At 36.5% G+C, this 13,223-nt stretch overlaps 1 protein-coding gene across 2 annotated transcripts in view; it reads left to right on the top strand.

Annotated features, from left to right (window-relative positions):
* The window catches only part of plat (plasminogen activator, tissue), a 23,502-nt gene extending 11,601 nt beyond the window's left edge, over nucleotides 1-11,901 (top strand). For both annotated transcript variants that reach the window (XM_079896538.1, XM_079896537.1), the window contains exons 7-16: nucleotides 969-1,143; nucleotides 1,328-1,419; nucleotides 1,644-1,818; nucleotides 3,016-3,101; nucleotides 4,127-4,189; nucleotides 4,922-5,129; nucleotides 7,021-7,157; nucleotides 7,961-8,101; nucleotides 9,380-9,528; nucleotides 11,697-11,901. In XM_079896538.1, the coding sequence (XP_079752664.1) occupies nucleotides 969-1,143; nucleotides 1,328-1,419; nucleotides 1,644-1,818; nucleotides 3,016-3,101; nucleotides 4,127-4,189; nucleotides 4,922-5,129; nucleotides 7,021-7,157; nucleotides 7,961-8,101; nucleotides 9,380-9,528; nucleotides 11,697-11,858 (1,388 nt within the window). In that variant the 3' untranslated portion in view covers nucleotides 11,859-11,901. The remainder of the gene's footprint in view (nucleotides 1-968; nucleotides 1,144-1,327; nucleotides 1,420-1,643; nucleotides 1,819-3,015; nucleotides 3,102-4,126; nucleotides 4,190-4,921; nucleotides 5,130-7,020; nucleotides 7,158-7,960; nucleotides 8,102-9,379; nucleotides 9,529-11,696) is intronic.
* Nucleotides 11,902-13,223: the final 1,322 nt, after the last annotated feature.

Genomic DNA, 13,223 nt, shown 5'->3' with positions numbered 1-13,223 from the left:
GTAAAATTAGTGTAACTAGTATAACTTACTATTTTTTTTAGTATTGTTAGTTACTAGTAAAATTAGTGTAACTGGTATAAATTACTATTTTTAGTATTATTATCTGCTAGAACAATTAGCATAGCTAGTATAACTTACTATTTTTGAATTATTACTTGCTAGTACAATTAGTATAACTAGTATAACTTAATATTTTTTGTATTGTGAGTTACTTGTAAAATTATTATAACTAGTATAACCTTTTAGTAATTGTTAGTTGCTAGTACAAATAGTATAACTAGTATAAATGACTATTATTTTTAAGTATTATAAGTCGCTAGTACAATTAGTATAACTAGTTTAAATTAGTATTTTTAAATATTGTTAGTTACTAGTACAAATATTATATTATAATTATTATATATATATTAATTATTATTATATATATATTAGATATATATTATACTAGTATAATAACATACTATTTTTAGTATTATTAGTTTCTAGTACAATTAGTATACCTAGTATAACTTAATGTTTCTATTATTATAAAATTATAACTAATAGTGTAACTAAACGATTGAGATTCTCTTTGGACTGTATATATGGAATATATAAGCTGTATTCATTTCTGTGTAAATCCATCAATAAACACATTTTGATCTTGTACATGAAAAAGCATGTGCTAGTCATAAGATATTTCTACAACTCAATAGAGTTAGCTCGTTCTGTTTAACGTTTGCACTAGCCACATCGACATACATTTAAGTTTACGTCGAATTGATGGTTCAGTCAGACTGAAACGAAACGCCTCAGTGGATCTGACTGAGTTCGATCCAAATTAAATTTCTAAATCAGTAAATAAAATGAGTGCATGTAAACATGAAGGTACTTAGTGCAGTTTAACTAAACGCTCATCTTTTATTAGGGTCTTGTAAAGTAGTTTGACCAGACACTTTTGCTGTAGCTGAAGCTCTGCATGTGTTCAGACACAGGTGAGCGATGTTCGAGGGGTCAGGGGTCAGGTTACCGTGGCACCTGGAGCATCAGCACGTCAGGACTGGAGTGTGTCAACTGGAACTCCAGCTCACTCCGAGGAAAGAAGTTCACAGCCAGGAGAGTGGAGGCGAACACACTGGGACTGGGAAACCACAACCACTGCAGGTACACATGCTCTTCCTTCATCATCAGTCAGACATTACTGGATCTGATCTTATTGTTCTGTGCAGTTCGCAAATAGATGTCACCATGCTTTTAAGTCCAAAACTAAAATCAATGACGTATTGCATTTAGCTGCATTGTGTCCTGGTGAGTAATGACAGTGTTTGGGTTGTGTTTTCTTCCTCAGGAATCCAGACGGAGACACTAAACCCTGGTGTTATGTGTATAAAAAGGCTCAGATCTCATGGGAGTTCTGCTCCGTTCCGACCTGCACCATAGGTACACACACACACACACACACACACACACACACACACACACAGACACACACACACACACACTTACAGTGGGATCTGCAGCACTGCACAGAGACGCTATTTTCTTCTAGACACAAACTTTGTTGCATTATTTTCCTGTTATCTCTGTAAAGCTGCTTTGAAACTGAATCTATATTGTAAAAAGCGCTGTATAAATAAATGTGACTGTTCTTGTTTTGGCGTCAGACCCGTATCTAGAGTGCGCTCGGGGATCAGGACGGTCCTACAGAGGGACGAAAGCCGTCACACGCAGTGGGCTGAAGTGTCTGCCGTGGGATTCGCCCGCAGTGTCTCATAAGTTCTACAACGCGTGGAGATCCGACGCCGGAGAGACGGGCATCGGCAGCCACAGCTTCTGCAGGTACGAGGAGATCCAACAACACACACCTGCACAACACACACCTGAAGCCTTTCTCACGCCGGCTGCACAACACACACCTGAAGCCTTTGCAAATTCTGTGGTTTTCTTTATTCCTGTACCCCGGAGTATCGTAAATACACTGACATAGGAGACATTTAGAACCATAGTATTATATATTAAACTACTATTACTGTATCATGAACTAATCACAGTATTTTATTTACGAGAGTTGCATTGGTTTAACCGTGTTTTAAGGGTTTCTATGCCCAACAACAACTCTTCACAACCTTTAAGTGTGGTAAAAACACTGCCTCATCATTTCCCAAAGAAATCAGATCTGCACAGATCTCTTACTCTAACTCTAACTCTAACTCTAACTCTACTCTACTCTACTCTACTCTACTCTACTCTACTCTACTCTACTCTACTCTCTACTCTACTCTACTCTACTCTACTCTAACTCTACTCTACTCTACTCTACTCTACTCTACTCTAACTCTACTCTACTCTAACTCTACTCTACTCTACTCTACTCTACTCTACTCTACTCTACTCTAACTCTACTCTACTCTAACTCTACTCTACTCTAACTCTAACTCTACTCTACTCTACTCTACTCTACTCTAACTCTACTCTAACTCTACTCTACTCTAACTCTACTCTAACTCTACTCTACTCTACTCTAACTCTAACTCTACTCTAACTCTACTCTACTCTTACTCTACTCTACTCTACTCTAACTGTACTCTACTCTACTCTAACCTAACTCTACTCTACTCTAACTCTAACTCTACTCTACTCTACTCTAACTCTACTCTACTCTACTCTACTCTACTCTACTCTAACTCTACTCTAACTCTACTCTACTCTTACTCTACTCTACTCTACTCTAACTCTACTCTACTCTACTCTACTCTAACCTAACTCTACTCTACTCTAACTCTACTCTACTCTAACTCTACTCTACTCTAACCTAACTCTACTCTACTCTACTCTGACTCTACTCTAACTCTACTCTACTCTAACTCTACTCTACTCTAACTCTACTCTAACTCTACTCTACTCTACTCTACTCTAACTCTACTCTACTCTACTCTACTCTACTCTACTCTACTCTACTCTACTCTACTCTACTCTAACTCTAACTCTACTCTAACTCTACTTTAACTCTAAATCTAACTCTGTTTTCACACGCAGGAACCCGGACGGTGATCTCGGCCCCTGGTGTCACGTGTATAAAGGCTCTAAGTTGACCTGGGAGCTCTGTGACGTCCCCAAGTGCCGTAAGTCTGCCGTGACATCTGTACATTAGACACTGATCTACATCACATGACTAACAGATGCGGTTCAGTGTTTAGTCTTAAGGCCCGTTCACACAAGAATGACGACAGCTATATTAGCGTCCACACTAGAGGACGACATCGTTCTGTAGCACGCAGCAGTTTTGTCGTCTGTCGCTTTAAATGCTCAAGCTCTTTAAATCAGGATGGATTATAATTGGCTGTCGATGTTTTAATCATTCATCAGCTGGAAGAAATTATTCTGAAAGTTATTCCAAATATGTGACCCTGGATCACGTCACCAGTATCGAGTCGCACGGGGATATTCGTGGCAATAGCCAACAATACATTGCATGGGTCAAAATTATTAATTTTTCTTTTATGCCGAAAATCATTAGGATATTAAGTAAAGATCATGTTCCATGAAGATATTTAGTAAATTTCCTACCGTAAATATATAAAACATGTATTTGTGTGAGTGAATGCTGCACAATCGCCAACATAAATGAACAACTTTAAAGGAGATTTTCTCAATGTTTCGTTTATTTTTAGAACTATATATTTATCATCATAGAATTGTGATCGTTCTTGGTGTGAATGAGCCTTTAGAGTATTTCAGGGTTTGCATTTGTATCATTTTGAATATTTTTGTGGACAGAAGTTTGAAGCTTCAGGATTTTAAGTGTTTTATTAGTAGTGTACACAATAAATATTAGTAGTGTACACAAAATGTATTATAATCATGATTTTTTTATTTTATTTTACTGGACAATTGCAATTTATAACAGCAGTCTTAATTTTTATATTTAGAGTTAAAATAATAATAAACAATATAAATAAAAATGTTACTACTAATAACAACAATAATTATTATTATTCAGTTTGATTGGATTCCTTTCGGAGAATCCCATGTGTTTGCAATGAATGACTTTCAAGTTTGTAATATTTTTGACTACATGACGAAGCGTTTTTGTCTGAGAGCGCTGTTCCCCATGTGTGTTGTGAACCATGTTTGTGTTCCTTCACAGCGAGGAAAATTCCATCAATCACCACACTGGGACCACGAGCCCCTGCAACCACCAACAATCAAGGTGAGACGGTGAAAGATAACTAAACTAATACAGTTTTATAAAGAAAACGAGTGCTGTTTGCTCATGCTAAAGTGACACTAGGGTGTTCTGGGTGGTATTTTACATGTGAAAACAATCATTGCGTGTGTACAGTTTTATGTTTGTAAGGCTTCTTCAGAGCGTTCTCTTGAAGTGTTGCCATGTCCACTTATTTTAAGCGTTTTGGGGATTCTTCAATTTAATTTAATTTAATTCACATTTATTTGTACAGCGTCGTAATACACATCATTTCAAAGCAACTTTACAGAAAATGCACGAGTCCACATTACAATTTAGATGCATTTCAGAAATGTATACATATACAAATCACAGTTAGCTAAAAATGTATTAAACAATTCAATAATTTATGCAAAAAATGCATTTAAACAATGCAATAATTTAAGGCACAAACAATGAGCTCATTAAAGTAATGAATACTTGTTTGTTAACAAATGATTATGACAGAAAATTGTAGCATTTTTATTTATTTTGTTTTATTATAGGCTTGTTCTTGTTTTTCCCTTAGCAAGATCTGGCAACACAAATGCGCACACAGAGGAGAGACACGTTTAAACATGGCATTAACAAGCAGTTGTGCAGAAACTGACTCCAGTAAATGACTGCTCTATGAGTGTTCAGAACGGGACAGCTGAGTTTACTGCAGTGTGTGTGTTTTTATGTGGCCTAAGAGTTTCCCCACACTTTCCCGCTCAGGTTCCTGCGGTCAGCGCCTCGAAGCTCCTTCAAACGCTCTGCCCATGTTCAGGATTCGCGGAGGTCAGGCCAGTGATATCCGAGAGCAGCCGTGGCAGGCCGCCATCTCTGTGTATCTTCCACGCGCTCAGTCCTACAACTTTCTGTGTGGAGGCGTCCTCATCGACTCCTGCTGGATCCTCTCCGCTGCTCACTGCTTCCAGCAGAGGTGTGTGTGTGTGTGTGTGTGTGTGTGTGTGTGTGTGTGTGTGTGTGTGTGTCACTGCTTCCAGCAGAGGTGTGTGTGTGTGTGTGTGTGTGTGTGTGTGTGTCACTGCTTCCAGCAGAGGTGTGTGTGTGTGTGTGTCACTGCTTCCAGCAGAGGTGTGTGTGTGTGTGTGTGTGTGTGTGTGTGTGTGTGTGTGTCACTGCTTCCAGCAGAGGTGTGTGTGTGTGTGTGTGTGTCACTGCTTCCAGCAGAGGTGTGTGTGTGTGTGTGTGTGTGTGTGTGTGTGTGTGTGTCACTGCTTCCAGCAGAGGTGTGTGTGTGTGTGTGTGTGTGTGTGTGTGTGTGTGTGTGTGTGTGTGTGTGTGTGTGTGTGTGTGTGTGTGTGTGTCACTGCTTCTAGCAGAGGTGTGTGTGTGTGTGTGTGTGTGTGTGTGTCACTGCTTCTAGCAGAGGTGTGTGTGTGTGTGTGTGTGTCACTGCTTCCAGCAGAGGTGTGTGTGTCCACTCAACCTGTATCGTGTGTGTGTCAGGCACGGCGTTATGGGTGGGCCTGACGGGCCTAGGACCACCCACTTTTCAACAGGCCCACCCAAAACTTTTCTTCAAAAAAAAAAAAGAGAAAAACTTTGAGTATATTTTAATTTTGTCAAGAATTGCAAAATATCTGCAAATAAGCTCATAATTTGTGCTAAAATAGTCTAAATGTTTAGTTTTCAAAGTTTCATAGCTTAAGCCGTCCTCCCTATAATAAACGAAGCATTTATTTAATCAAGCTCTAAATACGGCTCGTTGTGGATCGTATGGGCGAGGTGACGTCACCGAGCACCAGTCGAGTTTTCAAAACCATTAAAAAAGCTGGATATGTCTATTTTGATGTTTCTGCGCAAGTTCAGCAGACAGTGAGGTTCGGGATCGGATGTAGCTGTTAATCTTCGTGGATGACCGTGAATTGGCGGTAGCCTATTGTATTATTATCTCGTAGTTGCATTTTAATGCATCTTCTCTGTATAATAAGCCAAGCTCAGTCTGTTGTTAATGAAATCGAAAGAAATGAATGTTGTATGAAATCGTCAAACAGGTCTATTGCCACTTATGACCGGATTTGATTGAAACTGTCGGGCAGTGTTGTTGATCTGTATTGTTGAAAACTTAAAACAGTGAAATATTCGGCCTCATGTTATATGAGCAGAACTAAACTATGTTTTGGGGAAATATTAGATTCCTGACCACTTTTACAGTCTGTAGGCCTTAGGTCTATAGAGAGATGCGCTAAAGCACAGCCGAAACTTTTTACAATGCAACAAAATATTTAAACAGCATCAAGCTATTCAAATCTCTATTATTTAAGCATGGGTAATATAACAGTATATTAGTCAGTCATTTTTATTAGGTTAAACAGTGATTTGATAACGTTTTTAATTTAAGGCCCACCCACAATTGGTCTGGCCCATCCAAAACTGGAATCCTGGCGCCGTGCCTGGTGTGTGTGTGTGTGTGTGTGTGTGCGTGTGTGTGTGTGTGTGTGTGTATGTGTGGTTCTGTTTTACTGCTGTCGAGTGATTTTCAACTTCAATTTCAACTTTTATTTATTTATATAGCACATTTAATAGCAAGTGCTTCACAGTTATAATCAAAAACACACATATATAAAAACATTTACCAAGCCTAGCAAATGAAGGCGTGATTACACACTCTTACACATACATAGTGAGATAATATATAGTGAGATCAGTGTAGAGAGATCTCTCCCCCTTTCTTAAAAAAAGGTCTTTAAAAGTCTTACATTTGATTGTATTTCGCTTTAAAGACATTTAAATATTTTAACTGAAAACAAGTAAAAAACATTGTGTAGTTTGGGTGTTATAGCTTGACTTGTGTCATCTGTGTTCAGGTTTGAGGAGAAGCGTCTTCGGGTGGTTCTGGGTCGGACCTTCAGGCTCCAGAACTCCAGCAGCGAGCAGATCTTCGATGTGGAGAAATACTGGATCCACGAGCAGTACGACGACGAGACGTATGACAATGATATCGGTGAGACTTACACAAGCATTCTCATTCTCCTAATGATTATTAAGATCATCATCAGCCCACAGCCCGCTGGTGTCGCCGTGACGGGGGAAATTTCAACAGTTTTTAGACATGATTTAATAAACCTCATGAGTTTCAGACCCATCAAGTGCTTTTTAGGGTTTCCATCAATTTATAATATTTATATATATATATTTAACTTATTTTATGATTTTATATTTTTTTATTTATTTTGTTTAATACACTACCGTTCGGTAAGATTTTTAAAACATTGCTGAAAGAGTCTCTTCTGCTCACCAAGTCAAAAATACAGGAAAAACAGTAATATTGTGAAATATTATTGCAATTTTAAATAACTGTTTTCTATGTGAATATATAGTAAAGTGTAATTTATATCCTGTGATCAAAGCTGCATTTTCATCATCATTACTCCAGTCTTCAGTGTCACATGATCCTTCAGAAATCACTCTCATATGATGATTTGATGCTCAAGAAACATTTATGATTATTATGAATGTCGAAAACAGTTCATATGTTTGTGGAAACCGTGATACATTTTATTTTTCAGGATTCTTTAATGAATAGAAAGTTTTTAAAAAAACAGCATTTATTTGAAATAGAAATATTTATTGTCTATAATCTCTTGTCTAATTTTAAAAAGTTTTGGTAATAGTTTTTTTATTTCCCTGACATGCTTTGCAACAGTAGAATATAAGAATATCATGCAACTTTATCATAATTTCCGTATTTATAAGGTTTTAAATAGTTAATTTCAATTGTAAGTGATTTTGACTTTGTGTCTTTAGCTCTGCTGAAGTTGAAGAGCGAGTCCGGCATCTGTGCGATCCACTCTCCTGAAGTTCTGCCGGCATGTTTGCCAGAACCAAACTTGGTTTTACCGGATTGGACGGAGTGCGAGATCTCTGGATACGGGAAAGAGGAAGAGTGTAAGATTCATTACATATCTCACTGCATGAAATAACTTCTTAATAATGCATTTTAAAGGGTCTATTTTGACTTCTTGTCCATCTAAAAATCCCTCAAACGAGATAAATTTACTTGAGAAGCAACACTGCACACAATATTACCACTTGTGGTCAGAGATTGTGTCTTTAATACAAGATTTTAACTACATTAGAACAATCAATGAAAAATACTTCTAAAGCATTAATCCTAGTTAATGTTAATTTCAATATATTATTAAAATAAAAAAAGAGTACAGTAGTGGCCAAAAGTGATGTCCGGCCTAGGAAATCTTCATCCTTTATTCAAATATTATGAAACATTTGTCAAATTTGATTGTGTAATCATATTTCGTAGTTGTGCTTGGAATGGATTGTTTTATTTGTGGTAATAATGCAATGAAACATGACACATTGTGGGACATAGTTTTTTGCCAGGCTGTCATACAAAGAGATTATGAACACATGCAAAAACAAGAGAACCAATGAAATATTAATAACAGATTGTGTTGTAGTCAATGTATGCTTTTTCCTTAGAGCTTTTTGTTTTCCTATGCATTTTTTTGCATAGTAATATAAAAACTGTAGCTTATTTTGCCATTTTTTTTGCCAAGTAATTTTGTCAGATAAAAACCGTAATCAAGTTTAATGTTTTGTTCTTCCCTCACATTTAAAATATTTAAAATATATAAAATATTTTTTTCTTATATTTTGATGGTTTAATCTAACGTGTAGAGTCATTAAGAACAAATATCCCCTCCGGACGTCACTTTTGGCCACTACTGACTGCATCTGTTAATATTATTTAATGGACCTGAGCTGACATGAATGTATTTTCTTAAACTAACGTTAACAAAGATTGATAAATATGGTCACAAATGTATTGTTCATTTTTAGTTAATGTTAGTTAATACATTAAAGGGGTCATGAATTAAGAAATCAAATTTTCCTTGATCTTTTGATAAATAAGAGATCATTGTACTATAAAAATATCCTTTAAGTTTCAGAACTCAAAACTTCCTTGTTAGTCCAAATTGAAACCAAGCTCAGAAAACGACTCGTTTCGGATTTTGTCATATTATTACGTCACATATAGTCTTAATACTGTATCTAGTGCTGCTTCTCAAGTAAATATATCTTGCTTGAAGCATTTTTAGATATTTTAACTGTTAAACAAGGCTTTAGATGCTTTTTGATGGTCCAAGTTTCACTGAGGTATTGTATAATAATCGTCCTCCTTCCTTCTGTGGTTGTCCCTCTCAGTTTCTCCGTTTTACTCTGAGAGAATTAAGCGTGGTATGGTGCGGTTGTGGCCGCAGGATCAGTGTGTGCCGGAGAAGCTGGCCGGTCGTCTGGTCACCTCGAACATGCTGTGTGCCGGAGACACGCGCGGCCTGGACGACGCCTGCAAGGTAACGCCACACTCGGCACATGCTCGTCATTAGGGCTGTGCAGAATACATGGTCTTCGATAACCTCGTGCTTGTTGTTTCAATGATGTGCGATCTGACATTATCGAGTTACGTCCCTCACTTTACAAAAACACACACTTACAATACTATAGTCTAGTAGGTTAGAGAAGTGCGCATTTTTTTCTCCAAATATCAGCATGAATACAAATGTGATTTTGATTTCATACAGTAGTTCAATAAACAAGAAGTTAATGTTAAGTGACTTACATTGTAGACACAATATTGCCTGTTTTTGCTTTATTTCACCAATGAAAAAAGTTCCAGACAAAACCACAGGACTGTTTAGCAATACACAGTGTTTCATCACTGAATGAATGATTCAATGAGTCACTCATTAAGACATAATAATGAATCAGCCATTTACAGTTTTTCTCAATTGTTTACACACATTTTCTGAAAGCATGCCTCATATTCTCAGAACTCTACACACAAATCCAAAAACACACACACAATGGGCAAAACCCCTCAATTCTCCTGCAAAATGAAACTTTACATTCAAAACAATGTTATTTCTTCTCAAAATGGTATTTTGTTTTCAAATGACACACACAAACCATCAAATGAATAGACATTTATAAGAACCAGTTGAACACTGATGTGCTCAATGTAAAACACTATGATGAATGGAAAACACTTCTTCTCCATTCATCATAATGACTTAGGCCTTTTTTTGTTCAGTGTTACACTTTCTACGGACAGTACATACATAAGTGTGTTGTAAAATATCTGAGAATATTGTTTTTATATTCAGAACACACAAATACACGGTAACAAATATATTTTATTTTTCCCACAAAAACAGTGTACACAGTGTACATCCCAACCAACACAAAGTTGTACATACAGTGGTCTACATACAAAACAACAGAAGAATTTACTGTATACAGTTACAGTAATAAAAAAAAAATCCAATGTTGGCATCCATTGCCCCATTGAAGAGCTCACCTGTTGCCCTTTTATGCTAAAGCTCTGATTGCTAATTGTAAAACTGTGTGACGGGTGTTTGCCCATGTGATGAGTCAGTGTTCATATTTGAATGGCAGTGTGTTCTTTGTGAAAACAAGAGACTTTCTGCATGAAAATTGTGCCAAAAGCAGAGAATTGTGTGTAGTGTTTTGAAAAAGGTGTGTTTTAGAACTGCAGTTTGAGTGTAAAGCAGGAATTGTGCTTGTAGTTTAGCAGAATTGGCTCAGGGGGGTTGGTGAATGAGTTACATGTTGTGGTCACTGTGTCTGAAGTAGCAGAAAATGTGTGTAAACAATCGAGAAAAACTGTAAATGAAATGAATCGGTTGAATCTCAATGGCTCACTCATGAACAGTCACTTGCTGCCACCTACTGGCGGTTTTAATTTCATTTTAAATACTGCGGTATCTTTTAATTTTTTTAATCATTTCAAATAACAATATTCAACGTTTTATGTTTAAAACATCAAAACACTATGCAATGCATGGATTTGTAACAGTCTGTGTAAATGCATCTAAATGCCACTTCAGTGTTTCCTGTGATGAATTTTGTTGATACTGATCTCATTTTATTGGTAACAGCCCTATTGTGTCTTATTGTTATAATTGAATTTATCCATTAAATATAATAATTTATCACAAAAGATGATCCTTAGATTTAATTAGATTAAAATGGCTTTAATTATGCATACATTTGATGATGATGCATTCATCTAAAATGGCTTTATATAGGTAAAAATGCCCATAAAAGGTACAAATCAATGTAAACGTACTGGAAAAGATCATTTGTGTCGCTGCTGCGAACTGACCACCACATAGAATATGAAGAATATCAAAAGCTTTGGGAGTCGGCTGTCAACGGCAGTCATAAACCTGCCAAAGTACCAACACAATAAGCACACTCATCAAAATATCGATAAAATCCATGACAATATAGAGATGTGTTTTTTTGTCAGTATTGCACACCCCTACTAGTCATCCTAAACAGGTTTTTAATTTTAATTTTTTTTTATAAAGGGACCATATACAATTTTTACATGCATTGTATGTAATTGTACCGGATTTAGCAAAAGGCTAATTTTCCTCCTCAGTGTGTGAAATGTTTGTGCATGTTGATTGATCAGTTTCTCCTGGTGTTTCTTTAGGGAGATTCCGGAGGTCCTCTCGTGTGTCCGAAGAACGGCAGAATGACTCTGATGGGTTTGATCAGCTGGGGCGACGGTTGCGGGAAGAAAGACACACCCGGCGTTTACACACGTGTCACAAAATACTTAAACTGGATCTCCAGCAAGACGAGAGGGAACTGAGACACAGGTGAACATCATCAGCACAGAATACAGAGACTGTTGGGTACGGGAAATAAGGTGATGGGGAAAACGTCTCCACATTCGCTGACCTTCACATCTACTGGACTCTCCTGTTGAGTTTGAGGAGGACGTGGGAATGTGACACTGATGCTGCGAGTCGATCGTTCTAGATCATGTTGCACACGGGACAAGAAATCTGAATCCAAAGACACCAAACAATGTGGCCTTAAATTTGAGCTTCCAAACCGAAACTTCTGCAAAAGGATGGCATGAAAAATACATGATAAAGACTTGTGGGTGCTAAAGTGCAAACTGATGCACGGGATCCATTAAAAGTACTTCATATTTTAAAATAATAAATTTATAGGCACTTTTGCTTTGCTTTTATATAGTGAAGATACAAGTGATGGCACTTTTGAATGTTACGTGATGCTTCTGCTCTTATAATGATGTTAGATCATAATAATTGTACAGATTTTTAACACTAAACTTCTGCTGGGTCAGAGAGATGTTTGTTTCATGGTTAGAGTCCAAATAAGTTCATTTGACTGTATTTAATACGACTTCAGGTCCTTGTTAACTGGATGTTTGAATGAAAAATTTCTTTATCAAACCAGATCTAATATGATCACAGACTTTAGATGCTGGGACGCGTATTAAGTTAATATTTAACTATTTTATAAACTTTTATAGACATGAGCAGCTAGTGCTAAATTATTGTTTGTTTGTTTTATACAGTAAATGCGTGTACATTATTTTTCATTTCATTTTCACTTTTTATAAAACATGAAATTGAAACAGTTCTTTGACTTCTGTGTAACAATTATTAATTTTAAATTTTAGATTATTTTATTTAATTTTTTTAAGTGTTTTGTGAATTCACACTATAATTGTTTGAATTTTAAAGATTAATTAGTCATTTCAGGAATGACTGAGAAACAGTTACAAAATAAAAGTCATTTCCGGAGTCATACAGCAAAAACCTCACATCCTTGTGTTTCTTTCTTTAAAGGGGCTAATATGTAAGGACTTTCATACATTAATGCTTTTATGATTTATGCTAATACGGGACAGTCTGTCCGTGGTCGTGGGCGGAGCATGAGCAATATGACATCATATATCTCAGAAAATTTGATTAAACTTGATTATTGAGTGTTTAGGCTTTTTGAGGATGAAAAAAATGAGTGAATGGATTTCGTTTCATTGTATGGTGGTTGTGTCCACACACTGCAAAGACACATTTATATGCAAACAGTGAATTTTGCATCCGATGACTCCTTAAATTTTTTATTTATTTATTTATTTAATTAAATTAGACCTTACTCGACTTCCAAGGTTGTCTATGAAAGCCTGATTTATATGTGA

Source organism: Squalius cephalus (assembly GCF_949319135.1).
Source record: "Squalius cephalus genome assembly, chromosome: 16".
Lineage (NCBI taxonomy): Eukaryota > Metazoa > Chordata > Actinopteri > Cypriniformes > Leuciscidae > Squalius > Squalius cephalus.
Note: the sequence above shows the minus strand (reverse complement) of the source record. Positions and strands in the feature narration are given on the sequence as shown.